The sequence below is a fragment of the Choloepus didactylus genome, chromosome 1 (genome assembly GCF_015220235.1).
Source record: "Choloepus didactylus isolate mChoDid1 chromosome 1, mChoDid1.pri, whole genome shotgun sequence".
In the NCBI taxonomy this organism is placed as follows: Eukaryota; Metazoa; Chordata; class Mammalia; order Pilosa; family Megalonychidae; genus Choloepus; species Choloepus didactylus.
In genome coordinates, this window is record NC_051307.1 from 246815836 (window position 1) to 246842938 (window position 27103).

Sequence of the window (27103 nt, forward strand, 5' to 3'; positions counted from 1 at the left end):
CCTGGACCAATACCTCATAGCAGGTTTACCTCCAAAAGCCCTGGGCTGGCGCAGGAAGCCCTCTGTGGTCTGGCTTATGGCCCTTCCAGCCTCCCCTGCACTTCCCAAATGTGCCATGAATACCCCAGGTCTGGGATCAAAGCCGCCTCCTTTCCTTGTGGTTGGCCAGGTAAAGTTCATGGTGGGGTTCAGGATTCTCTTCAAACAGCACTTCTTCTGGGAAGTCCTCCGGGATTTACCTCTGTGCTGGCTGCTTCCTGCCCTGGGCTCCCACGGTGCCCAACACAGTCTCACAATCACTGCTGACCTCAGCAGCCTTCTTTCTCACTTCTCTCCCAGCTCTCTCTTTGACCGGATCTCCAGAGGGATTGTTTAAAATGCAAATTGAATCCAGGCAGTCTTTTCCTTAAGACCCTGCCTATGGTGGCTTTCCACAGCACTTGGAAGAAAAATCCAAACTTGTCACCAGGCCGGCAAGGCCCTCTTGGATCTGACCTCTGTCCCTGTCACTGACACCTCTTTCCTGCACTCTCCTTCTGTTGCTCATGCCCCTTGGGGTGCCTTCCCGGCCGTGAGCCTCCACGGCTCTCGGTTACCCAGGTTCACCAGTGTCCATCCCTCTAGCACACACTTAGGACTGCAGTGCAGCTGGGGGCCTTGGGAGCTGGGGTGTGGGGTGGGGCCTGCTCTTCAAGCTCCAGTTTCCATCTGTAGAATGGGGATGACAGGAACTATGTCCCAGAGTTAGTGGGAGGATTAGAGCGCTTCATACACTGCATCAAGCGATCTCCAGCGATGGAAATCTGATGTCACATCCTGCTTACGACTCTCCAACGGTTTCCCTCTGCCCCGAAAATAAAGACGAACACCTTCGCTGGTTTTCAACCCCTGCCAGTCTCCACGGCCTCTCCAGGCGCTGTGCCCACCTCCTCTTGCTCCCTGAAGGCATCAGGCTGCCCCTACCTTAGGGTCCCCACTCTGCCTGCCTGGTCCCTGCTCCTACCTCAGGCCTTGGTGCAGACGTCCCTTCCTAGAGATGGCTTCCTGACCCCAGATTCGGTCAGGGGTCCCCCAGCACTGACTGAAAAATGACTAGATATGAATGCTTTTGCTCACCGTGACCTTTCTAGAACACAGCAGGGGACTGCCTCTTATTCAGGCCTGTGTGCCCAGAACCTGGGGCTGGGTCTGGCACGGCCCGTACACTTGCAGCCCTCGTCTGAAGAGGCTGGCTGGAAGGAGGAGGGGACAAGTCCTCTGATTGAGACGCAGCCCTGCAGTGGAGCCGAGTGAGGATTCTGGGTGCTCTGGAGCTCTGTCTGCCAGCTCTGCTGTGTGGCTCAGGCCAGCTGCCCAGCCGCTTGGCACCTGTTTCTCCTCTGCACAGCATATACGTGAAAGGATGGTCTCCGTGGCTGCTGCAAAGATCGGTTGGGTCTGCCTGGGGCACAAACGGTGCCATTTTGTGCCCCATCCGGGTCTCCCCCATCCAGGGTGGCCCCTGTAGGTCCTGACGTGCCCCACTGGATGGCCGCTGTCCCGGCTGCAGGTCTTGTTTGAGCTTCCTCCTCCTGGGTCAATTCCACTCCCTCTGGTAACCAGCCCGGGTGGCTTCAGCCCAACGTCCCTGGGGGCCTCTGAGAACCTGGGTTTCTAGCCCTGGAGGGACTCACCTGCTTGTGGGACCCCAGCAGATGCAGGGAAACTGGCTCCCAGGAAGCACTGCAGGGAGCCACGCAGGCTCCCGCGTCCAGACCTCACAAGGCGACCCATGTTTCCGGCACCTGGCACTGTGGGACTTGGTGCCCAATGATTCTGCCACTGTGTGTGTCCAGGCCTGAAAGCCCTCACACCCTGCCTCAGCCAATCATCTGCTCAGGCCCAGCGGGGCATCTGGGGAATAAGGACATGATTTGGTGTCTTTTTTTAAATCAGGAGGGAAATGTAAAATCCTTGCTTTTGACCAGATGCAAAGAGTCTTCCAGGGTCAATAAATCGTAACAGTTCTGGAGGCAAAGACCAATCTCCTGGAGAGGAGGCTGGTTAACCTCACCGCGGGGCAGCCTTGTGTGGATGCACTGGGGCATCGGCCAGCGCCACTGTCCCTAGCTCTGCACTGGGGGCAGGCCCCTCTGCAGATGGCTCCTCGCACAACAGACACGTGAGCTGATGCCACTGAGAAGAGAGGAGGGCCTGATGTGTGCAAACAGCACCATTCCAGCTACCACCGACAGAGCACCTGCCTTTACCACTTCCCTGAGAAGTCAGAACGATCAGTCTCAAGTTAGTGTTAGGAAGCTGGAGCTCAGAGTGGGGAGGTGCCCCTATCAGAAGGGACTGCAAGGCACTTGGGAAGCATGTCCTTGACCTATAGCAGGTGGCCTTCCAAGGAGTAGGGTGCAGCCCTGGGAGAGACCCTGTGGCCTGTGCCTGGCTGGGCCCCTCTAGGCTCCTGAGCTGGCAGGTAGCATGGACCAACAGGGGCTGAGCAATCTTGGAGGCAGTGAGCGCAGGGGTGGTGCTGCCCGCGGGGGCCTGGCTACGGCTGGGCTGTCCCAGGACTCTCCTTCCACAGCCAACACCCAGGGAGTGCCCCCTCCTGGCCCCCCAGGTTCTGTCTCCTCTCTGGCTCCACCCCAGCACCTAGACAGGGCCTGGCACTAAGAAGGGGCTCAACAGCCAAGGGACAGAATGAATGGAGGTGAGGGGATGCAAATCTTAGTCCTGGGGCACGAAGATGACGCCGTGGGTTTACCGGTCAGCACGGGGCAGGGTGGGGTCGGTTCTAGGAGCAGTGGACCTGAACCCAGAGTCCCGGGAGGCAGGGCTGGAAAAGCTCTGAGAGAACAGCCAGCTGGCAGGGGCCAGAGCTGCCCTCCCAGGGCAGTTGGCCACTCTGCTTGGGCTCCCTGGGGACTGAAGAGGTAGATGGGGATTCTTAAGCTGCTGCATGCATGGACTAATTGTGTAGCTGTGAGCATGGAACAACAGCCCTCTGGGCCTCAGTTTCCTCACCTGCAGAATGGCAACTTTCCCACTGTGCAGATGTGGGAGAGAAGGATCAATCGAGGGCAAGGGCCAAGCCCTGGGTGAGCGGGCCGAGCCTTGGGACAGTGGGCAGGGCCCTGGGTGCCTGGGGTGTCAGGCACACCGCCACAGAGGAGGGGACCCCTGGGGTGGGCTGGAAGGTTGGCACAGAAACAGCAGGGCAAGAATGATCATTGATGCAGCCCTGTGAGAAGGCAACATGAGACTTCCCATTTCCGTTGTTCAAGTGAAGACTGTGCAGCTCAGCGCAGGTGGGGTCCTGCCCGGCTTGGGCTGACAGGGATGGCAAGCCCCAAGGCCAGAGGCCTGGTTCCGGACACCTCATCCTATGGCCTATTTCCTGGCCCTGGCAATGCTGGTTGGACCACCCAACGGCCACAGGGCCCTAGGGAACTTCAAATATCTGATTCCAGTCCCCATACACGGGCCTTCTACTTCCCTGCCCTCCCAGCTCGGACGGCACCTCCGCTGGGAAGTTTGTCCCAACTCTCTCTGCCTCAAGGTTGACCACATTCTCCCCTGTTCCTGGCCACGTGGCCATGGGACCCTTGCCACGCTGGCTCTGACTTGTTTGTGCCTTTGTTCGTTCCATTCCGGTCTATTTTGCGGAGCGCTTTCGTTTACTCATTCACGCAAGCAACCTTTCCTGTTCTGGTAAAGCCGCCCTTTTTGGCTTGACAAACCGGGACTGGGACTGGTACCAAAGTTGGTGTCCAGACCAGGGCCGCACACAGGCCCTGGCCCCTGCGAAGGCTGTGGGCACAGAGCAGCCGAGCATCTTCTTCAGAACCCCCTTCCGAGGTGTGAGCAGGCCGTGGCTCTCCTGACATCCGGCTGCTGTCCGCACTCTCTGGGCAGTGACACCCCAGCCCTCTGCCATGGCACATACCCACTTGGGGCCCACCAGGCAGACCCACCACCACGGCTCCCTTCTCCCGCACCCTGGGGATGGAGCTGTGCTCTGCAAGTCTCATCACCGGTCCCGAAGGCAGCCCTAGATGGGAGGAATCTGGGGTTCACAGTGAGAGTCGGTCAGGGCGGCTGAGAGCAAGGCAGGTGCTGGGTTCGAACCCCAGCTCCACTGCCAACTGTCGCTGTGACCCCGGCGATTTCCACAGCTTCCCCTCGAAGCCTCGGTTTCCCCCTCCGTAAGTAAGATGGGGATAATCCGAGTGCCTTGGGCTGTGGGGGTGACACCTGGGTGAGCCATGGGCAGCTTTTTGGGGCTCACTACCCCTCTTAGTCACTCGGCTGCCCCTGCCGTGGGTGCTGGTTCTCCTGAAACACAGCAAACGCGCATTCCTTCTGGGTTGCAAACTCAAAGTCCAACTTGGTAAGGGGCTTTTTTTCCTTTTTTCACCTACCAAAAGTCCATAGTTGGGTTCAGGAATAATTTAGGTTATGAAAGGCTTCCAAAATTTGATAACCCCGAGTGAAAATTCGCAGGACCCTGGCTCTGTATTCCAGGGTCTGAGTGAGAATTCTGGTGGCCCCCAGACATAACTGAGTTCCCGAGGCACAGGTCAAATGCCGGACCCTGGTGCACGGGCAGGAGCCACAGTAATGGGGGCTTGCTGAGCCTTGGGTGCACCGGGGCGCTCCATCACCACTGCTCTGGCCTTCCCAAGGAGAGCGCCTGTCGGCCATGACCTAACAGTTGGCAGTTCAGCTTGCTGGGAACTGAGCGGGATTTGGGGTCTGGAGTTTTCTAGCGACGAGGCGGTGGGCACCGTGGGCCATCCACAACCGTCTTGCAGAGGCAGACGCACACACGCTCTCCCCCACCTCACCGCACCTCCACATTTGTCAGTTTGGGAGCACCAGCTGTGAACCTGGCCGTTCCGGAAGCTCGGCTGTGTCCTATTGAGGTGCACATACCCACACTCCCGGGGCAGGGTTATGTTTATGGGGTGCTGTCTCGGAAGATAAAACCGTGTGCCTGCGTGCCACCCTTCTCTCGGAGAGTGACTAAGAAGGGACGCAGGGCTGTCGCTAGGAGCAAGCCCACTGCAGCCTCTGTCGATTCTCCTCTGATTTGAAGCCCTCAGGGCTGGCTGGAGCTCTCGCTCCATCTCTCACCCAGGAGGCATCTACCCTGGAACTGGGGCCGGGGGCACTGGGCACTGAGTGGGGCAGGACGGAGACCCACTGAGGTGAGCGTAGGGGGCCCCGGCCTCTGCCCGGCCTGGCATCAGCACAGCCTCCCAGGCACGTGGATGGCTCCAATGCTCTGTGGAGCCCAACTGCTCTCTGAGGGCACGGGGCAGGGAGCTGGTGGAGAGGAGCACATTCCAGCAACAAGCCCCTTCCTCCAGGGGCACCCTGTGGGTTAGGTTCACCCATATGAAGCCCCCAGCCCAGGGCCTGGCACCTACAAGGCACTTGGAAGCGAGGACTGGTGTTATGATGCAGACAGGGTTGGCCTCTGTGTGAGGAACGTCAGCTAGGCCTGGCTACATCCTCCAAGTACTCTCCGTATTAGGGAAAGTACCAGGTGGGTGGATTCCTGCCTCATTTGACAGGGCCTTGGGCCCACCCACGCCTCACAAATAGAAGCAATGACTCTGAAGGGGAGCAGTTACATAAACGTAGGGCTGTCCAACTGGGAGGCCCCCTGTACTAGTCTGAATGTATTGTGTCCCCCAAAATGCTATTATCTTTGATGCAGTCTTGTATGGGCAGATGTATTAGTGTTGATTAGATTGTAATTCTTTGAGTGTTTCCATGGAGATGCGCCCCACCCAACTGTGGGTGATGACTCTGATTGGATAATTTCCATGGAAGTGTGGCCCTGCCCATTCAGCATGGGCCTTGATTAGTTTACTGGAGCCTACATAAGCTCAGACAGAAGGGGTGAGCTTGCTACAGCCAAGAGGGACACTTTGAAGAAAGCACAGGAGCTGAGAGAGCAGCTGAAGCTTTCAGAGACAGTTTGGAGACAGCCTTTGAAAGCAGACTTTTGCTCCTGAGAAGCTGAGATGACAAACGCCCCAAGATCATCTAAGAGTGACATTTTTGAGGAGCGGCAGCCTAGAGAGGAACATCCTGGGAGAAAGCCATTTTGAAACCAGAACTTTGGAGCAGACACCAGCCACGTGCCTTCCCAGCTAACAGAGGTTTTCTGGACGCCACTGGCCATCCTCCAGTGAAGGTACCCGATTGCTGATGCCTTATATTGGACACTTTATTGTCTTCAGACTGTAACTGTGTAACCAAATAAAAAAAAAGTCAATCTATTTCTGGTGTTTTGCATTCCGGCAGCATTAGCAAATCGGAACACCCCCCAAATCCTTCTGAGGGGGCTCCCTGGGTGCCATCCCTCTGGCCTTCCTGATTTCTGATAGTACCTTCTGCAGAAATAACAGGCCTCATGTCAGACCCTCGTCTCTCAGACTGTCCTCTGTGCCTCCCTAAAACACTTGGCAAATCATGCTTCAGCTCTAACTCTCGAACTTGCGGACCAAGTACCCTACTTAACTTCAAGCAGGGGTTACAAAGAGATGTGGGTCAAACCCAGGCAGGTTTTGTTTTGTCCCGACAGATTTGCACACAAAAATTAAATTAGGTAAAATGAGACCACTGGGCCTGCCTTGCCACCAAGCAGGAGTCCTGCACCTGAGGGACAGTTCCCCAGGAGACCCTGTCCCCACCAGGCCCTACTGTCTGCCTCCAGCCTCTTCCACACCTGCTCAGCCTTGTAGGCACCGGTGCTTGCAGCCTGGGGAGCAGCTGGGCCTGGGACGGTTAGGGGACAGATGGCAGCAAACTGGCACTCTTTTACCTCCTTTTCCCACCCTGGCTCCCCCTGGAGAGATGGCAGCGAGGCCCCAGTCCCACCTCTGAATCAAGCTCTCCACGAGCCGTGAGCCAGGACAGGCTGCCTGGGTGGCTCCCTGCTCCCAGCCACCCATCTCCCCACCTACAGGCCTGATGCCACCCAGCACCCATCCCTGAGCTTCTGCAGCCCTGGCACTTCCAATTTGCAGCTAACCATGCTCTCTTTCCCCCTCAACCCAGCACTGGATGTCCCTGGTTTACTCCAGCTTCTTTCACAATTAAGGCACTTTGAAAAGGTTAAAAGTAATTCTTTCTGGGAGGAATTGACAGGAAAAGACAAGCGGGAGATGCAGGCTGGGGAGCGGGGGTGGGAGGGATGGACGGGGGTGGGTGGGATGAAGGAATCTGACCAGTTATATTTAATAAAAAGCTTAAAAGCCACAAACAGGAAGCGGACCTATTAAAAAGGCAACACTGACCTAACAGAGGAATGTGAACTTGAGTTGACTTAGGGAGCCTCACGGCCATGTCTCCTCCCTCCACTCCCGTCCCCGTCACCCACGGACGGCTGTCCCCCAGATCCCCCCCCCAAGACTCCTCTTGGGTCCCGGCCTGTTCTGTGAAAACCCCAAGGTTGTCTTGGCTAGAAGAAGGGGAGCTGAGGGGAAGGTCAGTGTGGTCCTATAAACCCCAAAACAAAGCTGTAGGAAACAACGGCCTTCTTCCTCTGCCTGTGCCAGGGGGGCTGCAGAGCTGTTTAAAAGACAGGGCAGACAGCCTGGGAAGCTGGCAAGTGCTCTGGGGTGCGGCTGGCAGGACCCAGGATCTAGGGGGTGGCCCCTCTAGGTGCCCCAGCACCCATCCAGCAGGAGGATCGCAGAAGGGCCTCCATTTAGGATACTCACACTGGCCTGGGCAGCAGTGGGACACCTGGCTCCCGGGGACTGACGTCTGGCACTGGCCTACCTGGCTCCCACCCTGGGCACGTTCCCAGGAGCCCAGAGAGAGAGGCACTGTGGGCCCAGCCTCTGGGGACAACCCACACCCACGCCCAACACGAAGGGGACCCAGTTTGGCGGAGGCGAGGACACAGAGTTGCCGTGGAGCAGGGGAAAGGGCAGGGCCGGGGTTTGAACCCTGGCTTCAGGGTGGAGACCTGCACTGGGTGTACCTCCCACGGAGCCACAGGGCCTCCTCCTGTGAGTGGGATGCTGGTTCACCTTCCCAGCGTCCTTGGGAAGGGCCAGCAGAGCAATGGAAGGCAAGTGCGGCAGAGCAAAGGGGTTTCTGGCGACCACAGCCCTTCCTTTGGCGAGGAAATGCCCTGCGTGGCCCTCTGTGCTTTAGGAAGGGTTTGGGGAGGCGAGAGGGCCTGGGTCAGGCTCCAGCCAGCTTCACCTGGTGAGTAGCTGAGGGAGCTGGGATTCTGTTCCCAGCCGGAGCTTGGGGCATCATGTGCTTTTAGAAAATTCAAGAAGCTACATGAGTATCACCCTGCTCACCTGATTTAAAATCTCTTAGAGGCTTTCCATCCCACACAGGATAAAACTCCAAGCCCTGCAGCGATGTATAGTATGGCTAAGATGTTCATGGTGAAATCTAGGCGTTTGCTATAAAAATTCTTTCAACTTTGCTGTATGTTAGAAATTTTCCCTAATAAAACGCTGGGGATGAAAGATAGTAGGTCATGGTACATTACATAAATTCATTAATATGGAATCCTCGCCGTGGCTGTCAGGCGATCCGACATGGGAGTTGGCCCCTGTGCCCTCCATGTCACCTTGGCTCTATGTCACTCCTAACAGAGACATCTTCCAGTCCTCCAACACACCAAGCTCACGGTCGCTGCAGGGCCTTTGCACTCGCCGTCCCCTCTCTCTGTAGAATGTTCTTTCCCTGGATATTGGTATGGCCCCTCCCTCCCTTCTACTCAGCCACGACCTCTTTGGAGAGGTCTCCCCCAACTGCCCAATCCAAGATGCACACTCAGTAATTCTCACTCCCTTCTCCTGCTTTATTTTCCTACCCAGCACATACCGTGCATGATGTGTTCTCTGTTTACTCAGTACACACTTACTGTCTTTTCCAAATGGCACATAAGCCCCATGGCCCAGCCCCCGGCACAATGACCAGTACCCAGTAGGGCCTTGAGAAAATACGTGGAGTAAATGAATGAAGGGAGGCATGGCTGAATGGAGGATGGGATTAAAGAAACCCAAGTGCTCTATTTCTGGTTGCTGGCTTGGTGATCAACATGCCGTGAGGCCTTGAGCCCCACACACACTCTGGGTGCACGATGGGCTAATTCTCAGGGTGCGTGTCTGTCTTCCCCAGTCCAGATGGGAAACCCAGGTGTATCAGCAAAGACAAGATCAGAATCCTGAGCTTCCTACGTCAACCAAGGAACGTTACTTTGGCACTGACTCTGTGGTCTCCCATCCTTCACATGGCGTCCCATGAGTAGGAGGATAAAACAACTGCACTTACCAGGGATGCGGACTTTGAACTTGCCACTCTGGCCAAAGGCGCTGTCAATGACCCCCAGCTCCCCGGTGGACAGGTGCACTTTCAGCCCCAAGAAGAGCTGGATGTTGGTCTCCTTTTTGAACAGGGAGCGGCCGATCACGCTGTAGTCATCCAACACCTGTCCCCACACACCAGGCCCCGGGGAGAGAGAGAGCATCAGTGCATACTGCTAAAAAAAAGGCCACGTGGCAGGCTGAGCTGCCAGTTCTCCCTCCTGCTGGCACCAGGGCCTCCGAGAAGCCTCAGAGAAGCTGGCGTCTGCCTCTCCATTCCTGCCCACCACCCCCTGCCTTGCACATGTCAGCCTCTGAGGCTTTGCTCTGGCTGAGACGCTGATTCTGCCCAGAAGCCCCTGCTGGGCCTGGCCCACTCCCCCCAACCTTCACATCCCAGGCCCTCAGCCGCTGCTCCCAGCCACAGCTGCCTGTTTCCCACCAGCCCACTGCTCAGGGCTTGGCCCTTTGCTATGGTCCCTCAGCGTCCCACCATGTCACCACCCCTCACCTCTCTGCGAGTGCCTGGGCTGGGAGGGAGGACATGCGTGGGCACGAAAAGCTGACTTGGTACGGTCTGATCTACTGTGAGGTCTGTTCATCTAAAACCTTCTCCCCAAGGGTCTTTATTATGGGAAAGACTGGAAGCGAGACTGCTTCCCTTCTGAGGTTTTCCGGTGGCCCAGGTCCTGGCTGTCCCCTTGGAGAGAAGCTGGAGTGGGAGGAGACTGAGGCAGTAGGAGCGGGCAGCCTGGCTCCTCTGCCCCCATCTCCCCACTCAGACCCCGTCCCCAATCTCAAACCCAGGCCCTGGGATAACAAGTGCCCTCTAGCCTGACAACTGCCACCCAAGCCACCAGCCCACGTGCCTCCTGACCCATCAGTCCTACTGCTAGGAATTTACCCTACAACACGATGCGCACTGCAGTGGCAACTACGACAGCAAAAGACTGGAAGCCATCTAGAAGTCCATCCCTAAGTCAGTAAGCTGGGGATTGTCCTACGATGGCCACTAGGTAACCACAGAAGAGGGATGTGTGAGCGGATATGCATCACCCTAAGCTATAGTGTTAAGCATAAAAAGCAAAGTGGGGGAGCAAGGTAGAGAGTTGGTGGCTGTTGTGTACGATGGGGCAGGATGGGGGCCAGTGTGATGGGTATAGGTGGAGGGGAGCCTGAGGAACTGATGGTGTGGAAATCAGGACAGACAACCAGGGGCCTAGGGGACAAGCCAAGAAGGGGACTCTTCCTTAGACATTCTTTTTTATCTTCAGACTTTTGAAACACATGGATGTGTTACCTATTCAAAAACGATGGAATAAAATTAAAAACAACAACAAAAACAGATGCATCTGCCTTCTACCTAGTCATCAGCAGGCCTTCCTTTCTTTCCTTAAATTTTCGCGACCTCCTTGGACCACTTCTGATGTAGCACACACACCATCTGAGACTTCTGCAGCCCTGGACTGTACCGCCTTCCTCGGCTCCCATTATTTGCAATTCTTGCTCCTCTCTCCAGAGGGCTGAGGCTCCAGGCCGAGGTACAGGCTGCCTGTTGCACCCCACTCCCCAAATGCCTTCTCTCCCCATGGTCCCTTAACAAAGTCCCATCCACATCCTCCAAAACCAAACCCTAGAGTGTTATTAGCACTTTCCTGGCCTGGCTTAGCCTTCTGTGCCTTGGGCAAGCGACCTAACCTCTCTGTGCCTCAGTTTCTCCACAAGGCAGTGGTGAAAGTTAAAATGAGACAAAGTGAGTAAACCACTTTGGATGGTGACTGGCATTCAGCGATGTCTGGTACGAAGGCTAGATATTGGGAATAGCCGTGAGCAAGGCAACTTGGCTCTCGTGGAGCTTATGGTGCAGTGTGGGAAGCCAAAAGCAAGCAGGAAAACCCAACCCATCCGGAAGTATAAATTTTGATGGACCCAAGCATAGGGCAGTCAGGGCCACCAGGGGAGATCTCCCAGAGGAGGAAGAGCCAGACTTGTGAGGTGCAGGCTGTTGCTGGCGTAGAGAAAAGAATCGTCCAAGGCCCCAGGGGGCACTGAGAGGGCCAGCATGGCTGAGCGTGGGGTCCGAGGGTCCCAGAGGTACGGACATCTGGGGATGCCACGCAGGGCCAGAAAGTGCTGGGCCTTCCCGACAGGCCTCCACAAGCCCCTGGTTCCTCTTGAGGCAGTGGGAGGCCATCAGAGGCCATTATTGGAGAGGGACAGCATCTGGTTTGTGGTTTGAAACTGCCCTGGCTGCTTCTGGAGAATGGACCAGAGGGGTGAGAGCACAGAGGCTGCTGCAGGCCCACTGGGGAGAGGGCCTGGGGAGGAGAGGACAGGCCCCAGCAGCCCGGCGCCTGGCGCTCCAAAGGAAGCAGGCCACAGCGGCACTGTCGCCTCACGTCACAGCACCTCCAGCTCAGTCTGCGTGTCCCCTTTAGGTTGGCCCCGGCTCTGAGGCAGTTGGCTCAAGCCCAGGTGGGGGATGTGGCTGGATGGGCCTCGGCCATCTCCCGGAGGGATTCAGCAACTGAGGGGTGGCCGGACTCAGTTGAGGAGAAGGGAGGTGCTTGCAGGAGGGGTAGAGCCAAAGTCAGGGAGAGGGGTCATTCGGGCCAACCCCATCCTGCCAGCACTCAAGGCCAGGGTTGACAGCTTCTGAGCACCCATCGCAGCACGTCCCCCCATTCTGGAAAGTCTGCAGCGCTTTCCTGGGTCTTGACCTAAGTGTGTGTGGCCTGTATCCACTAAATGGATTCGTCTTTTACACTTGCATACATTTCTTTTAAAAGGAAAATTCTTTTACTACGGTAAAAAGAAATCATAAACAGCGGGTAACCAGGAAATGAAATACAACTGAAGCAGAGCAAAGGCATGCGGTTCTTTGTCGATTTTGCTCACTGCTGTTTCCCATCCTCGGGGCCCTGTGCAGCCAGGGCTCAGAGAGTTGATGAACAGCTGGACATTGCCTGTGTCAGGGAGGTACCACCCTTCTGTGTGTAAGAGGAAATTCAGTGAGCAAGTGAGAGAGAGAGAGAGAGAGAAAGTGAGAGGGAGATGTTTGTTAAAGAACAGATTCTCTCCTAGATGATGTCAGAAGGATGGACAGAGAACGGAAAAGGAGATAACAGTTTCTCTCTGTGATCAGATGCTATTTAAATGCAGGGTCCACGCCACTGGAGAATGGTGGCACTGCTTGCCTGGCATTCAAGGCCTCTGCAACGAATGGCTTCGTGGAGAAATCACCATCTCTCCTTCTAGCTCTCTGAGCGCCGGGCAGACCCACATACCCGAGTACAAAGCCTGGATGCTTCCGTGGCCAGGCTTGGGCCAAGCAGGCACCAGGGCAGCCGAGTGGGCAGAGTGATCTGCTGGGAAGCGGGTGTTGGCGGTGGGACCTGGGTGAAGTGGATGAGCTCGGACTGGAACCTGCTGCCTCCGCTGACCTCATCCTCTTTTCCTGAGGCTGAAACTGCCAGGGGACCCCATGGGGCTGGGGGGCTGGCCTCTGCCTCAGAGACATCCCATTCCTGCCGAAAGGGCCCCAGCTGGCTTGTTTTGAAGAGCAGGAACTGTCCCGTTTGCCCTACAAACCTTTGGGAAAAACATATCCTATTCTATTTGATTCATAGCACCAGATAAAAGGTACTTGCATTCCTCCTTTCTCCAGTGATTGATGAATTGGGATACAAATAATGATAAGAATAATAATTTCCACTTGCACAGCCCTTTATAATGCACAAACCTCTTCCCCACACATGAACTCCTACTCGTTGTCCCTCAGGACTCGGCGGAACTCCCCCAGGGCTGCCCCTGCCCCTCGCTGGGCTGCCCAGTCCTCCTGACTGGCCTCTAGCACAGATCCCCCCATGCCCCTGCCCCCCCATAACTGTTGCTGTCTCTGCTTCCCAGCCCCAGGGGGTGCACAGGTCTGCTGCATGGAGAGAGGGGTCCCCTCGGCTCTGCCCAGGACCCAGGGAGTCAGGACAGTCACTGATTTCCTGGGCTTGCCCACTTCTCCCCAGGACGAGCTTGCAGGTGGGAGTGTAGGGTGGGTGGGCCACACCTCGGTCAGGTTCTGCAGCCCGGCCTGGAACAGCCTGCGCTGGGGACATTGAGCAGACTTGGCCGGATGGTTCTGGACCAGCCAATCCCCACTCCTTACAGGAGATGTCACTTGCGTTCCTCAGTCAGTGCCGCCCCAGGGCCTGGCTGGCTCCCGGGGAGCCCTCCTGATGCCCTTGTTTGCAGGGTGTCCCCATCCCTATTGCAGGCAGGTCAACGCTGAGGCTCAGGGAAGGGGTTGGTGTGGGCTGTGGTCACCCAGCAGGTTAGTGCGCAGCGGACGTTTGAACCCACGCCGGCCCTCTGCAAAGCCTTTCTGGAATCCCAGAGAACAGCAAGGCTGCCGGCTTACTCGGTCTCATCTCCAGGAGCAGCCAGGCCTCAGCGCTGCCTGGGAACCCTCTAGGGCCCTCTGGAGCCAGTTGAGGGGGCCCCAGAGCTTTGCTGGCCCCTTGGGACAGATGTGACAGACGGGAGCCTTGCCCTCCTGCATCTCAGTTTGGCCATGATACAAGAAAGGCACAGTTCATGTTCAATCTGCTCAGACACATGCCTCATAGAAGACCCCAATGGGCCTTTGACTGGAGCAGAAACTTGTCACCAAATTACTATGAATAGTCCTCCTTTTTTCCCTTCAAATGTTTTTTGAGAGCTGACCCTGTGTCAAGTGTGATGTGTGAACACTGCCCTGCCCTTACGAGGCTTAGGAGTGTCCTGGTGGAAGACGATATTTAACCTTTGGATTCTCAGTGGCAGAGAGTGGGGGTCCCCTCTTGGCTCCAGCCCCTGCTGCCCAGATGGCCCTGGCACAGAGCAGGCCCTACTCAAGGCCTGGATGCTTGCGGCCTCTTCTGCCCCAGCGACCCTGAGTGACCCCCCCACTCTGTGTCTCCTCCTGCTACTCTCCATCCCCTCCTTATCCAACTGCACTTGTCCTCAGAGCACAGGTTGCTACTGGATGTTGCTTTACACATTTGTCCCTTGACTTGTTGGTTGTGCCCAACTGGAACGTAAGCTCCATGAGGGCAGAGACCTGTTCCTCTCCTCCATAGCTGTGTTTCCTGCACAGAGAACAGGGGCTCGAGGGATCGTCAGGAAAACTGCTAAGCATGGAATAAATAAGCAACCGCAGCAGCTGGTGCATTTGAAGTGCTCGTGCATGCCAATGGCCTTGCATTTTTTTAACAGCTTCAATGAGGTATAATTGGCACATGATAAATCATGCATAAAGTGCTTGACTGTGTGGACGTACGTGTTCACCCGGGACACCATGGCCACAGTCAAGATAATGAACATGTCCCTCACCCCACCACTGCTGCGGCCTCTGCTCTTCCCCGCTCTGGCTGCCCACCCATCCTGGGAAGGCCTGGTGGGCAGCCTCTCCACAGGCAGGCACCTCCTGGCCCCATACTCTCTCCAAGACTGAGGCAGACGCCCTCCTGTCTCTGGAGCCCAGGCATCTGCCTTCCTCATGGGACTGGGCGTTCTTCGAAGACAGGGGTTTTGGCTGCAAGCCCCGTGCCCGGTGCGGCCCACAGAAGGCCTGGAAACAATCTCCCCTGGCCCGCACATGACAGAGAGGGGGAGGCTGGTGGCTTTGGGCTCTTTGGGGGTAAAACAAAATCACTGCAAGTGGGTGGGTCCTTGGAGAATGTGCTTCATTGGAGTTTTAAGTCACCAGCCTGGCTCTGGGCTTCGTTCTTTAAAAGCTCTTGATGGGAGAGTGTGCTGAGAAACTGATCCATGCCCCAGTGCTGCTTGCTCTCTTGGGCCTGACACACGAGGCTCCCGATCACTCGCTCACACGAGCCCCATGGCTGGGGTTGCAACTTTATTGGAGCCTGGGAGGGCAGTCGTGCTACCTACTAGCAAAAAAAGCCCTTTTGGGAGATTTTACACAGCATCTTCTCCCCTGCACCCCCACCCCCTACTCTTTTGGTTATAAAATATTAACTTAAAAGGCCAAATGCCACAAAGACGGCAGAGGATACACCCTTTCCCAAGCCTGGGTCCTGCAACGGGGGCAGACTAATTTTATTAACTTCAGGGGAACATCAAAAAGCTTCAGGGCTTTCATGCCACACAGACCTGACCCCGAAGTTAGTTTAAGTGCTACATAAACAGAGGCCCAGGGTAGAGGAAGCCGGGGGGCTTGCAGCATTTCTTGTTTATGTTCCTGTCTGACCCGGTGGGGCAGCGCGGGTGGCTGGGCCCGTGGCCCTGGTGGTGTGTGGCGCGCCTCGGCTCACTGGCCTGTAGCACGACCACATTGCTTGAAGCATCTGGAAGCATCCAGGGTCCAGTGAGGAGTGAGTGGGCTTTCTCTGACCCTTGGAGGAGGGGTCCGAGGGGCTCCCTCTTGCAGGCTGGCCTCATGGTCACCCTGGGGCTGCGATGGCAGTACAAAAAGGACTTCAAGTTCAAAGGAAATGTCTGTCACTCTTGTGCTCTCCTCTGATGGCTCGGCCAGAAGACATGAAAGCACTGACTGGATGAAGTGAGCCCTCCAGCTCACGTTGTGTCTTCGGTCCTCTTTGGGGGTTCAGGCAGAGTGTGGGTGGGGAGACCGGGCTCAATCACCCTGTTGCAACCCCGCGTGGTCTCTGGAACGTTGGCGCCCCACTCCTGGGTCCCCAAGGCTGCCTGCTCACAGTCCCTACACTGTCACCTTCCAGCAGCCGAGGTGGGGTGTTCCGATTGTATCACCTCTGGGAGGGAACCCCCATGGGGGATGGGGCGGGCAGCAGAGGGAACCTAGTGGGCAAACCCTTCTTCTCAGACTCCCCACTCCACCCGGCCTTGGGGTTCAACGCCCGAAGTCACACAGCAAGTTGAGTGGGCAAAACTCCAATCCAACTCGTGTCTGCCTGGCTCTGGGGGCCGAGTAGCGGACCCCCTGGCAGGGCCTGGCTGTCTGCTCTGTGTGGGGACCACCAGCAGGGAATGAGGCTCAGCCTGGGGTCCTTCCTGGGCTGTGGGCTCACTCCAGAGTGGGGTCATGATCAGCTCAACCCAGGCTGGTCTGGAGGTGTAAGTCCAGGGCCATCGGGACAGCCCCAGCTCCTGAGAACCCCCAGCCACCTAGCAAAGCTCAGAGACCCCAGCACCCAGAGGCCGTCCAGAGGGAGGGAGGGTGGGAGCGGAGTTTGGCCTGGGGCACCTCGCTATCAAGGGAAGTGGGCCTAGGACAGGAGGGAGGCCTGGCTGCCCTGAGGACATTAAAGGCACTTGATTGCTGAGGCCCCCGCAGATTCCTCACCCACAAAGCCAGGCCCCAGTGAGGGTGAACTTCCCCAATCCACGGCTGTGGGGGCCAAGAGGAGAGTTAGCCTTCTGGTGTGTTCTGAGGAATCAATTTCTACCACTGGCCTTCACATCTGGAAGAACGTGGGCACAGTGGAGACGACAGTAGAGAAAAGGCCAAGAAGGTGGTAAAGGGGTGTGAGGGACAGTTAGAGCTGGGCTGCCTGGTGGGGGGCAAAGGCTAAGATAAAGAAGAGACTGGAACACAGTCACCTGACGTGGCTTGGTCAGGCCCAACAGGGGTGTTATCCCAGAGGGGTTGTGGTGCGCTCGTTTGCACAGTGCTGTGGGAGCCTCGAGTCTGGGGCCAACTACCTGGGTTCAAATCCCAACTCAGGCCAGCGACCTAACCTCTGTGGGCCTCAGTTCCCTTGTCTATAATGTGGGACAACGTGGCTGTGGGGTTTAAATGGGGCGATGAGATGAGCACCTGCCAAGGGATCTGTCATTGGCTTGACCTCTGCCATGCCCCCAGCAACCTGGGCAGAGCGTCCTCCCTCCCTTGGGGTCCCCTCCCATTACAGACCTGTGCAGATCTGAGCAGACATCGCTAAATGGTCACAGCCCACTCCCCATCAGAACCAGCCCTGGCCTCAGTGCCCTCCTCAGGGGTGGGCTTGCAGCTGGGATGAAGCCTGTTGGTTGGTCTCTCAGCACTGGGCAGCATGTCTACACCAGCTTCCCCAAAGGGGTGGAGGTCCTGGATGCAGGAGCTGCCTCAACACATTTCCATGTTTCTGCAATCCCAGGTGCCCCCTGCCCTGACTCCAGAAATTACTGGTTTGGGGTGTAGGGTGGGCAGAAGGTGCTTAGCAAATGCCTGCTGCTGAGACCTCATTTGCTGGAAAAGAGATCTGGTTAGATAGAGTGACGAGAGCCCTTTCCACAGGAGAGCTTCTGGAAGATCTGGGGTATGAGAAGCAAGGGGCCTGGGGGAATGGCTTTGCTGAGGTCCTATCTGTCTCTAGTGTGTGTGTGTGTGTGTGTGTGTGTCTGATGGCTGGGCCCTTCCCCAAGCGACAGACTCTTCCTGCCAAAGGAGAGAGGCTCCCGACATCAGACACAAGTACACGCAATGAGGAAAATCCATCAGAGGTATAGCTGGTGGGTCTCACTTTGAAATCAATCATCGTGATGTCAAACCCAAGGCAAGGCATGTGGGATTTGCTTGGTGGGGCCTGTTCCCCAGAAACAGTGCTGAACCAGGGCCAGCGCTGCTATGACAGTAGCTTGAGGTGGGAATTTCACTGTTGGCACGAATAATCTGCTTCGTGTATTGGGCTTCAGTGGTTGGAGGGGCTGCGTTTCCAAGCAGACATCATTAGCAGTACGTGGAAGTCCAGGCTCTGGCTTACATGCCGGGCACGTGAGTCCCCCCAGTTCTGGGGCTTGGCTGCTGCTGTACATAAGTGTATCTTTGCCATGAGCGTTCTCTCTTTTTGGGTCCGGCTGCTGGGAAGAGGCTTGGGAATTGCCCACATCTTGAGGCGACTATTCTAATTCAAGTTGTCCTAGTGGCAACAAGGAAGTGGGGGGAAACTCTTGCAAGCCCAGGGGAGCTCCAAGTCATGCTAAGTTGGCAAAAGGGGCTTGGAAGGTCTCAGGCCTGCCCTGCCTCTGACAGCTGCATGGTTGTGGGCAAGGGAACCTCAGTTTCCTCATCTGAAAAAAAGCTCTTGTGAGGCCTAGGGTGGGGTGGGATATGGGCAAGTACACCTAAAACCGGGGAGCAGCATGACCCCCCGAGACAGATGAATCTCAACAAGTGGAATTTCACTCTCTGGGAAGCTGAAATGGAGAGTGGATGTGCCATTCAGACCAGGGATCTCCTAACACACCCAGAAGAGATAGAAATTAACACTTGCTCAGCACTGACCCCAGGTCAGGTGCTGCTTACAGTCTTCTCGTTCTCTCCCCAGCTCCCCGAATCCCGTCTCATTCTCCTTCCTCCAACAAAGTCCCCACTGCCTTCCTTTCCAAGGACCCCAGCTGGTAGCTCTTTGACCCCCAGAGGACCAGGTCAAGGGTGGGGCTCTTGCAAATGATGTGTTAACCCTTCCAGGTCACTTGAAAACTGCCAGAGAGTTGACCAATTCCTGAATACTTCAAGGGATGCTGTTTGTTCCAGTTTGCTAGGGCTGCCATTATGCAAAATACCAGAAATGGAATGGCTTTTATAAAGGGGATTTTTTTTTTTTTTTTTTTTTTTTTGGTGGTTAAGAGTACTATTTTAATAATCCTTCATCAATTATATCTAAGATAACTACTATTTAAAAAAAGCACAATTATAAAAAAGTGCTATTATTTTTTTTTTTTTAATCATCATTTTATTGAGATATATTCACATACCACGCAGTCATACAAAACAAATTGTAGTTTCGATTGTTTACAGTACCATTACATAGTTGTACATTCATCACCTAAATCAATCCCTGACACCTTCATTAGCACACACACAAAAATAACAAGAATAATAATTAGAGTGAAAAAGAGCAATTGAAGTAAAAAAGAACACTGGGTACCTTTGTCTGTTTGTTTCCTTCCCCTACTTTTCTACACATCCATCCATAAACTAGACAAAGTGGTGTTTGGTTATAAAGGGGATTTATTAGGTTACAAATTTACAGTTCTGAGGCTATAAAATGTCCAAACTAAGGCAACAAGAGGATACCCTCACTGAAGAAAGGCTGATGGCGGATGGAACACCTCTGTCAGCTGGGGAGGCATGTGGCTGGCATCTGTTAGTCCTTTGCTCCTGGGTTGTTTCAAAATGTGTCTCCAAAATGTCTCTGGGCTTCTGTCTCCACTCCTCTCTTTCAGCTCCTGTGCATCCTTGCTTCTTTCTCCCACGACGTTTCTCTCTAAGCGTCTGGTGGTCCTCTCTTAGCTTCTCTGGGGCAAACTCTGGGCTTCATCGCTTAGCATCCCCAAACATCCTTCTGTCTGCAACTCGAAGCATCTCCAAGAGTCAGCGCTTGTGTTGGCTCTTAGCTTCTCTCAAATGTCTCTCTCAGTTTCTCTTGAGGTGTTTTGTCCTCTCTGCTCTCTGTGTGAGCTCTTTTTAAAGCACTCCAGTGATCTAATCAAGACCCACCCTGAATGTGTGAGGCCACACCTCCATGGAAATAATATAATCAGAGTTCTCACCCACAGCTGAGTGGGTCATATCTCCATGGAAACATTCAATCAACAGGTTCTACCCCGCAAAGATTGGATTAGAAGATAATGGCTCTTCTGGAGTCCATAACAGTTTCAAACCAGCACACCATTGTTTCAGTATCATCTGTCCTCATTTGGCCCAAGAACTATTCACTGTAGACTGTGGTTTTTCTTTCTTCTCAGTACAGGCAAGGTCCTGGGCAGTGGGAAGGGCCAGGACTCTGGAGTCAAAATCCCTGGGAGGGGACCACACCTCCTCCATCCTAGAGACAAGGATGCCGGGCAAGGTGCTTCACTTCTCCGCAGCAGCGTCTTCCATAAAAACAAGGCGAACGTCTTCCTGTCCCAGGGTTGTCGTGAGGAGGAGAGATTTCTGGCATGAAAGTCTGCCATGAGCTATGATCAACCTCATCACAGCCCCCTGGTGTAAACTCAGGAAAATACATTAGCCTGCGGTTCTCTTCATGTCATCCAACGAGCTCTGGAGGCTTAGAAGTGAGAGTCTAGGGTGGGCCGGGCTCTGCACATCACGAAGGGAACACAAACAGGGATGAATCCGACCGTGTACCCTCCAGGAGCTCTTGGGCTAGATAGGGCCATCTTCTGGAATGGGGTCTTCCCATCATCAGTGATCAGCCCTGCCGCCCCGGCCCCTTGTCCTCACTGAGCCTCCCACCAACACTGTTTCTGCTCCCCACTGGGTGCCAGCCATCACCCAGACACCCATATAGGTAAAGCACCCACCAGGTATCCTGGTGCAGCTCCTACAGGAGGGCAAAATGGGAGACACATGTTTACAGAGCATTTAGTATCTGCCAGGCACTGGAGCTGGCCCTCTGCCCACGGCAGTGTGGTGAGGCTGGGGCCTCCAGAGCCAGCTCTCTCCACCAAGCCAAGCTGCCCTGACTCTGCGTCTACATGGGAACAAAAAAGCAATTTTCAAAGGGAAGTTGCCAGGCCCTTCAGCAGCCGAGTGTGACTCTCGGCCATCGACTCTGCCATGGAAGTGAGGGGACAGGCCAAGGCTTTGAGCCGGGGCCAGAAGAACTGGGGCGGCCATTTGAGCCTCTCCCCCAGGAGAAGACCTTCTTGACCTGTGCCTCAGACAGAACCTCTGTTTTCCTGAGTGGCCTGGGAGCTGATGCTGCCTTCCATCTGCGGGACAGGGAAGGGGTGAGTAAGGGGTGGCAGCGAGCAGGCCTGAATGGCCCCCTGGGCAGCAGTGTGGGGCAGCAGCAGGAGCCAGTGGGCAGCACCTGCCTCGGACTTCAAAGCGGAGCCGGTGCCCCGGTGGCGTCTGCTTGTTTACACTTGGTTGGGTCAAGGCTGCAGGCTTCTCTGGCCCGGCCCTAAGACCTTCCCCAATTGGCGCCAGCGGGTGCCAGGACCCGGGATGGCCAGCACACGCCCACCTGATCCTGCTGCAAGGTGGGTGGGTGCCGGCTCCTTGCCACCAGCACAGCCGGGAACCTGTGCCATGAGGAAACTCCAAATAAATCATACCCATGACATCCACTCCTGAACAAGGGCCAACTCTGTGCCAGGAACAGCACTTGGCATCTTATGTACGTTTGTCTCCCTTCTTTATAATCACTCAACCAAGTAGCGGGCATGGTCCTCTTTTTCCACTAAGGAAACCCAGGGGAAGGGACCTGTCCCAAGTCTGGAAGCTGCAGGTGGCTGAGGGGGTCCTGGAACCTGGTCACTGACCCCAGACCTTGTGTTCCCATCAACACCCTAAAACCCTTCAGAAAAATGGACCAACATCATGCTGAGCGGCAGGTCAGCTGGTTAAGTGTGCCAAGGTGTGAGGCTTGTCTCTATCCTGTGGGTGACATGGAACTAAAAGAGATTTTCAAATGCGAGCTGCCAGGACCCTTGTGCTTTGTCTCTTAGGAACAGGATTTGCGTGGTGCTGTGCAAGCCATCAGGGACTGAGATGGGGGGCAGGGAAGGAGGCTGCAGGTGAGACCTGGAAAGTGGGGGCCCCTACGGGGTACAGGAGCAGCTTAGCTGTTGAAATGAAACAGCAACCACCGAGAGCACTTGCTGTCCTAGGTGCTGCACACCTGGTTGCCACCTCTTTCTGTGCTCACAGCAGCCCTAGGATTCCAAAGGAGGACTCCCGGCTCTGACAGTCATTTAGTTAACGGGCAGAGCCACTGCGCCAGGCTGGTTCCACAGACAAACCAGGGTGTCTGGGAGCTTCAAGGGGAGACTGGGGGCTGCAGAAAGGTAGGTGAGAGAAGACTAGGCTCTGGATCGCTAAGTTAGACCATTTCTAGAAGGCTCCCCTTGGGCCAGCCCTGCTCAAATGATTTTCCTGGCACAAGTTGAACCGTGTCGCCGCAGCCTCACCCAGCCCCCAAGTGGCTCATCGCCCCACGCCACGACGAAGGGCCTGGCTTGGATGGTTGACCCTGCCTGCCTCTTCAAACTCTCTTCCCCTCCAGCTGCACGGGTCCCTCCTCCACTTCCCCTTTTCTCCTCCCCAACAACGTCTGACAGGGAGCTCGGAGCCTTTCCATCATTCAAGGCATAGCTGAGAGGACACCACCTCTTCGGGGTCTTCCCTGACCAGCCCACCTCCTCCCACCTCTGCAGAATTTCCTTGCTCCCTCTCCTGACCCCACAGCTCTTAGTATAGCCTGGGATGCTGGCACGCGTCTCCATGCTCCCCTAGAAAGATCCCATGTTTTCCGCGTGATTTGGTGCCCTTAGCGACGAGCTGCCGGCCTGAATCTGCACATGGCTGAGAAGCCAGTGCTCTGTCTCTCACACGTCCTCCCCACTTCCTTTTTGCCAGATCTTTGCACACCTTGTCTAATATTTTTCTTTAAATATATATGCTTGAAAGGGAAACTTTACATCTTTTCTTGGGTGGGTGGCCTGGGCAGGCTAGTGCTCCTGCGGCCAGGATGAGAAAATAAAGCCATTATCGAACGATAAAATAAAAACAAAAAAGTAAAAAATCATATCCTAAGAGAAAACAAGAGTCACTTGCAATAAATACAGGAAGCTAATGATAGAAGTAAATACAATGAAAAAGAGAATGGAAGTGAATCCTAGCTACGTTCTGTTGTTACTGGAGGGAGTTGAATCTTGACCCTGTGTTCTATTTGTTCAAAACGCAGATTTGCATGTTTAAAGGTATCTGTGAATGAATCTAAGACTTTCTCTGTGATGTAATCCAAAGAGCAAAAGAAAACAGAAAAAAAGAAAAAGTTTACTACTGAGAGATTCAACTTTATTTAATAGTATCAGAAATGGTCTTAACCAAATGAACTGAAATTTACTACTAATTAATTTCCAAGACGAGAATATATGAATGAATAGATGGATGGATGGATGGACAGATGGATACAGAAACATACACAAGTAAACTATCTTCATTTCTAATTTTAATGCTTCATGGTCTCTACTTAAAAAAAAATCTATTAGGTTTTCTCTGTGGCCACAAACAACTAGAATCTAAGTTTCATGAGGGTGGGGATTTTGTCTTTCTTGATCATGATTATATCTTCAGTCCCTAAAAGAGCACACCGTAAGTGTTCTATAAAACCTTTTGAATGATGACTGCTGAATGTTCAATTTTTGTAAATGTTCCATAAACATACAAAAATGTTTATTCTCTATTTAAGGATGTAAGTTTATATCTATCTTTTAAAAAGTCAACTTTATTGATTGTATTATACCACTCTATTTTTATTTGCTGTCTAGTAGGTCTATACAATTCCGAAATATATGTCCCCAGGTGTACCATTGTAAGTATAACTCTATTTTTTTAATCAACTTCTCCTTGGATTTCGAATAGTTTTTTGTAAATATATTTGGTGCAAACAAGTTTGTAACTTTTATCACTACACAATGTCCCTCTCAATCTAGCTGGGATTTTTAACCTCAAATTCCACCTAGTCTGAAGTTAAAATGACCACTTGTGCTTTCTTTTTGTTTACATTCACCTGACATCAGTTTGTCTACTCTTCTATTCTTAACCTTTGCTTACTTGTCATTTTTTTAAGGGTTTTCCAGCTAAAGCCAGAAAACCTGCTAGACAAATTCTAAAAGAGCTGTAACACTTACTTACTTGTCATTTAAGTGTGTTTCTTAAAAACGGCAGATAGCTAGATTTTGTGTTTTAATCCAATCCGCCAGTCTCTGTATTTTAATAGGAAAATTCAGCCATTCATATTTAATATAATGAATGATACTTAATTTTGTTCCTTCTGTTTTGGCTATTACTAATTGACATTGTTCTTTACTTGATTTCCTTATCTTCATTTGTTTACTCAAATTGTTAATTCATTTCAATTTCTCCTTTGTGAAGGGGGAAGGTCTATGGTACTTTTCTATCCCATTCAAGGTTTTGCTTTTCTTCTTCTCATAATCTTATCTGTACATTCCTACACTTTTTCTTGAAGACAAGCTACCAATGATTTCCCCCACCAAGATGCTCTAGACCCTTCCCCAAATCTAATCCTCTCTCCCTGCAAAGGTTACCCCTTTGGAGCACCTTCACTTCACTGTCTTCTCCCCTCTCCTCTGATGAGACCTAATTTAGAATGTCTCTACCAACCTGAGTGTCCTCTCCCAGGATCCACTTCCTGAGGATTGCAGAGACTGTTAAGCACTTTAAGTGGGACATGATGAATAGAATTTCCCCTGAAAGATGCTCATTCTATTTCAAGAGTCCCACTAACCATTTAGATCAGCGATCGGCAAATATGGCCAGTGGGCCAAATTCTGCCTGCTGCCTGTTTTTGTATGGCCTGTGAGCTAAGGCTGGTTCTTATATTTTTTTTAATGGGTTGAAAACCATCAAAAGAAGATTAACATTTCATGATATGTGACAATTCTATGAAATTCAAATTTCGGTGCCCATACATCAAGTTTTATGGGAACACAGCCACACCCATTTGTTTACTTAGCATCCCTGGCTGCTTTTGTGCTACAACAGCAGGGTAGAGTAGTTGCAACAAAAGCCTTATGCAGTGCTTTCACTTTGTGCTGCAGCACAGCACACTACAAATTGTAGTAACGCACCTATAACTCCATAGCATATTGTCAAACTCCAGGATTTTATTTATTTTTATTACCAGTGCTTACCCATATTGCCAAAACAAGAAAAGCAGATTTTGCATGTTGCCTTCTAAGGCTCAGCGAACTGTGGGTTATTATTTTATTGAACCAGATGGGAAAGCATTGTGTTTAATGTTAGCTGTGCTAAGAGAGCACAGGATCTACTGCCATAGTGATATTCCCAACTCATGGGAGAACAATGGTCAGAAAAATTAGAAAATTCAGAATGGTATATCTCATCACAGCAGGATTTCTTCACAAAAATAAATAAATAAATAAATAAATAAATAAATAAATAAATAAATAAATAAGAGATGGCCACCAAAGTAAGCTTCTGAGTGGCTCATTTGTTAGTGAAACAAAGAAAGCCACATACTGATGGGGGCTTAATTAAATTGCTTTGGATCCCAGCAGCTGAAAAAAGAGTACCCAGGAAAAATCTCATGTAAGATTATTAGCTTTTTGGCAAGAGTAATTGCTGGGACCTGATCTGCAGGCGGTGGTTTGCTCTAGGTAGTCTCAACGAGCTGAGCCACGTCTGCTAGGGTACCTGGCCACCTTACGGTGTGGGCATGCACAGCAGAGCTCGGCAAGTGACAGGAAAGGCTGGGAGGGCTGAGAGTCAACATCTTCCCAGAGCCCCGCTCTGTCCTTAGCACTTATATTCTCCTCTCTCCGTTATTTCTTTCTAGAACATATCACTATCCAAACTGTCTAATTCACTGTTCACTGTCTCCCATGAGAAGAAAAGGAACGTCGTCTACATTGTTGTATCTCAAAGCCTAGAACAGTGCCTGGCACCAATGCCCAGGAAACATCTGAAGATACGAATGAATCACGTCTTTTATAGCAAAAGGGCTCAGAAAAACCTATGTGCCTCTAGACCCATGGTTGGAAAGTGTTCATTTAACAAATATTTATAGAGAGCTGGGCCTGCCAAGGACCATCTCAGAGGCCCCAGCTGAGATTCCTAGAAAGCTGACTGTGATGGCAGAGCAGAGTCCACCGGCTCACGGAATCCTCAGACAAACCTTCCACGAGGGAGGAAAGTGCAGGTCAGAGAGGCAGGGTCATTCACCTGAGGTCACACAGCAGACCTGGGCCAAGCTAGAATTTAAAGCCAAAGCCCTGCCCTGGTCCCTTGCCACACAGGACTTTTGCCTGCAGCTGGGTGGGGTGTGCCTTCTGCCCTGTCTGTGGCACAACCTTGTCCTTGCATTCTGGGGTGGGGAGAGGAATTTTGGGGGGGAGAGGGGTTGATCCACGCCTAGGTCTCCCATTCCACCACCCTGCCTGGAAATAACGCAGTCCCCTCCTGCCAGGGCCTCCTAGGCCCAGGGGCAGAAAGACAAGCAACCAACAGCTAAGCCATGCCCCAAGGCTCCAACAAAAGGGTGTGATGGAGGAGGCACGGGGAACTACAAGCTGGGGAGGTTTTGCAAGGGGGCGTGTGAGCTGGGATGGAAGAGAGCGGCTGGCAAGGGGAGTGGTCTGTGCCTGACGCGACCCCAAGGGTTGTGGGAGCCCCTGAAGTGTGGCGGGGGAGGCGGGTGCACCAGTGGGCCGTACGGACACTTTATTCTGGGAAAAAAGGAGCCAGGCGGTATTCCTCAGCAGGCGGTGGGGGTGGGGATCACTCTGGTGGCAAGATAACTAGAAGGGCTCTAGGACAGGCCAGCATCACAGAGCAAGTTAGCAACACGGCTGAGGCCAGAGTCGAGCCCTCCTGACCTGGTAGTTGCACCAGGACCTCCACCCAGGACATCTCATTTAACCTTCCCCAAAAGCCCTGGCCTTCCAGAAGCTTCTTTGGACAGGGCTGTGATGTGTCCACAATTTTCTGTGGCAGCCGAGCACAGGGACGCAAGTTTGAGCAGAGGGCACTGGTACGGCCCCTGCCCTGGACAACCATACTGGGGGCTAGCCTGCTCTTAGAAAGGAGCCACCCCTTGCCACCCACCCAACCAGGCCCAGACCTAACCCAGCCTGCTTCCCCCTGGCAGTGTGTTTACTTGCTCCTCTGGAGCCCTCCTTCCCAGCTCACAAAGGAAGTGACTGCTGCCCCCACCAGCGACAGGCCTGAGTGGGAGCAATTAGATCCGTGAACTGCACCAAGTGCTATATCGCTGCATGATATATATTTTATTACAGAGTAA

The 27103-nt window shown here is 53.5% G+C and overlaps 1 protein-coding gene and 1 non-coding gene across 4 annotated transcripts in view; both read right to left on the reverse strand.

Annotated features, from left to right (window-relative positions):
* Positions 1 to 27103, reverse strand: part of EEFSEC (eukaryotic elongation factor, selenocysteine-tRNA specific) — a 304753-nt gene that overhangs the window by 40598 nt on the left and 237052 nt on the right. For all 3 annotated transcript variants that reach the window (XM_037803120.1, XM_037803109.1, XM_037803130.1), the window contains one exon: positions 9313 to 9469. In XM_037803120.1, the coding sequence (XP_037659048.1) occupies positions 9313 to 9469 (157 nt within the window). The remainder of the gene's footprint in view (positions 1 to 9312; positions 9470 to 27103) is intronic.
* LOC119510561 lies at positions 23888 to 23949 on the reverse strand. The gene has a single exon (XR_005211968.1). It is a non-coding gene; the product is annotated as a U7 small nuclear RNA (small nuclear RNA).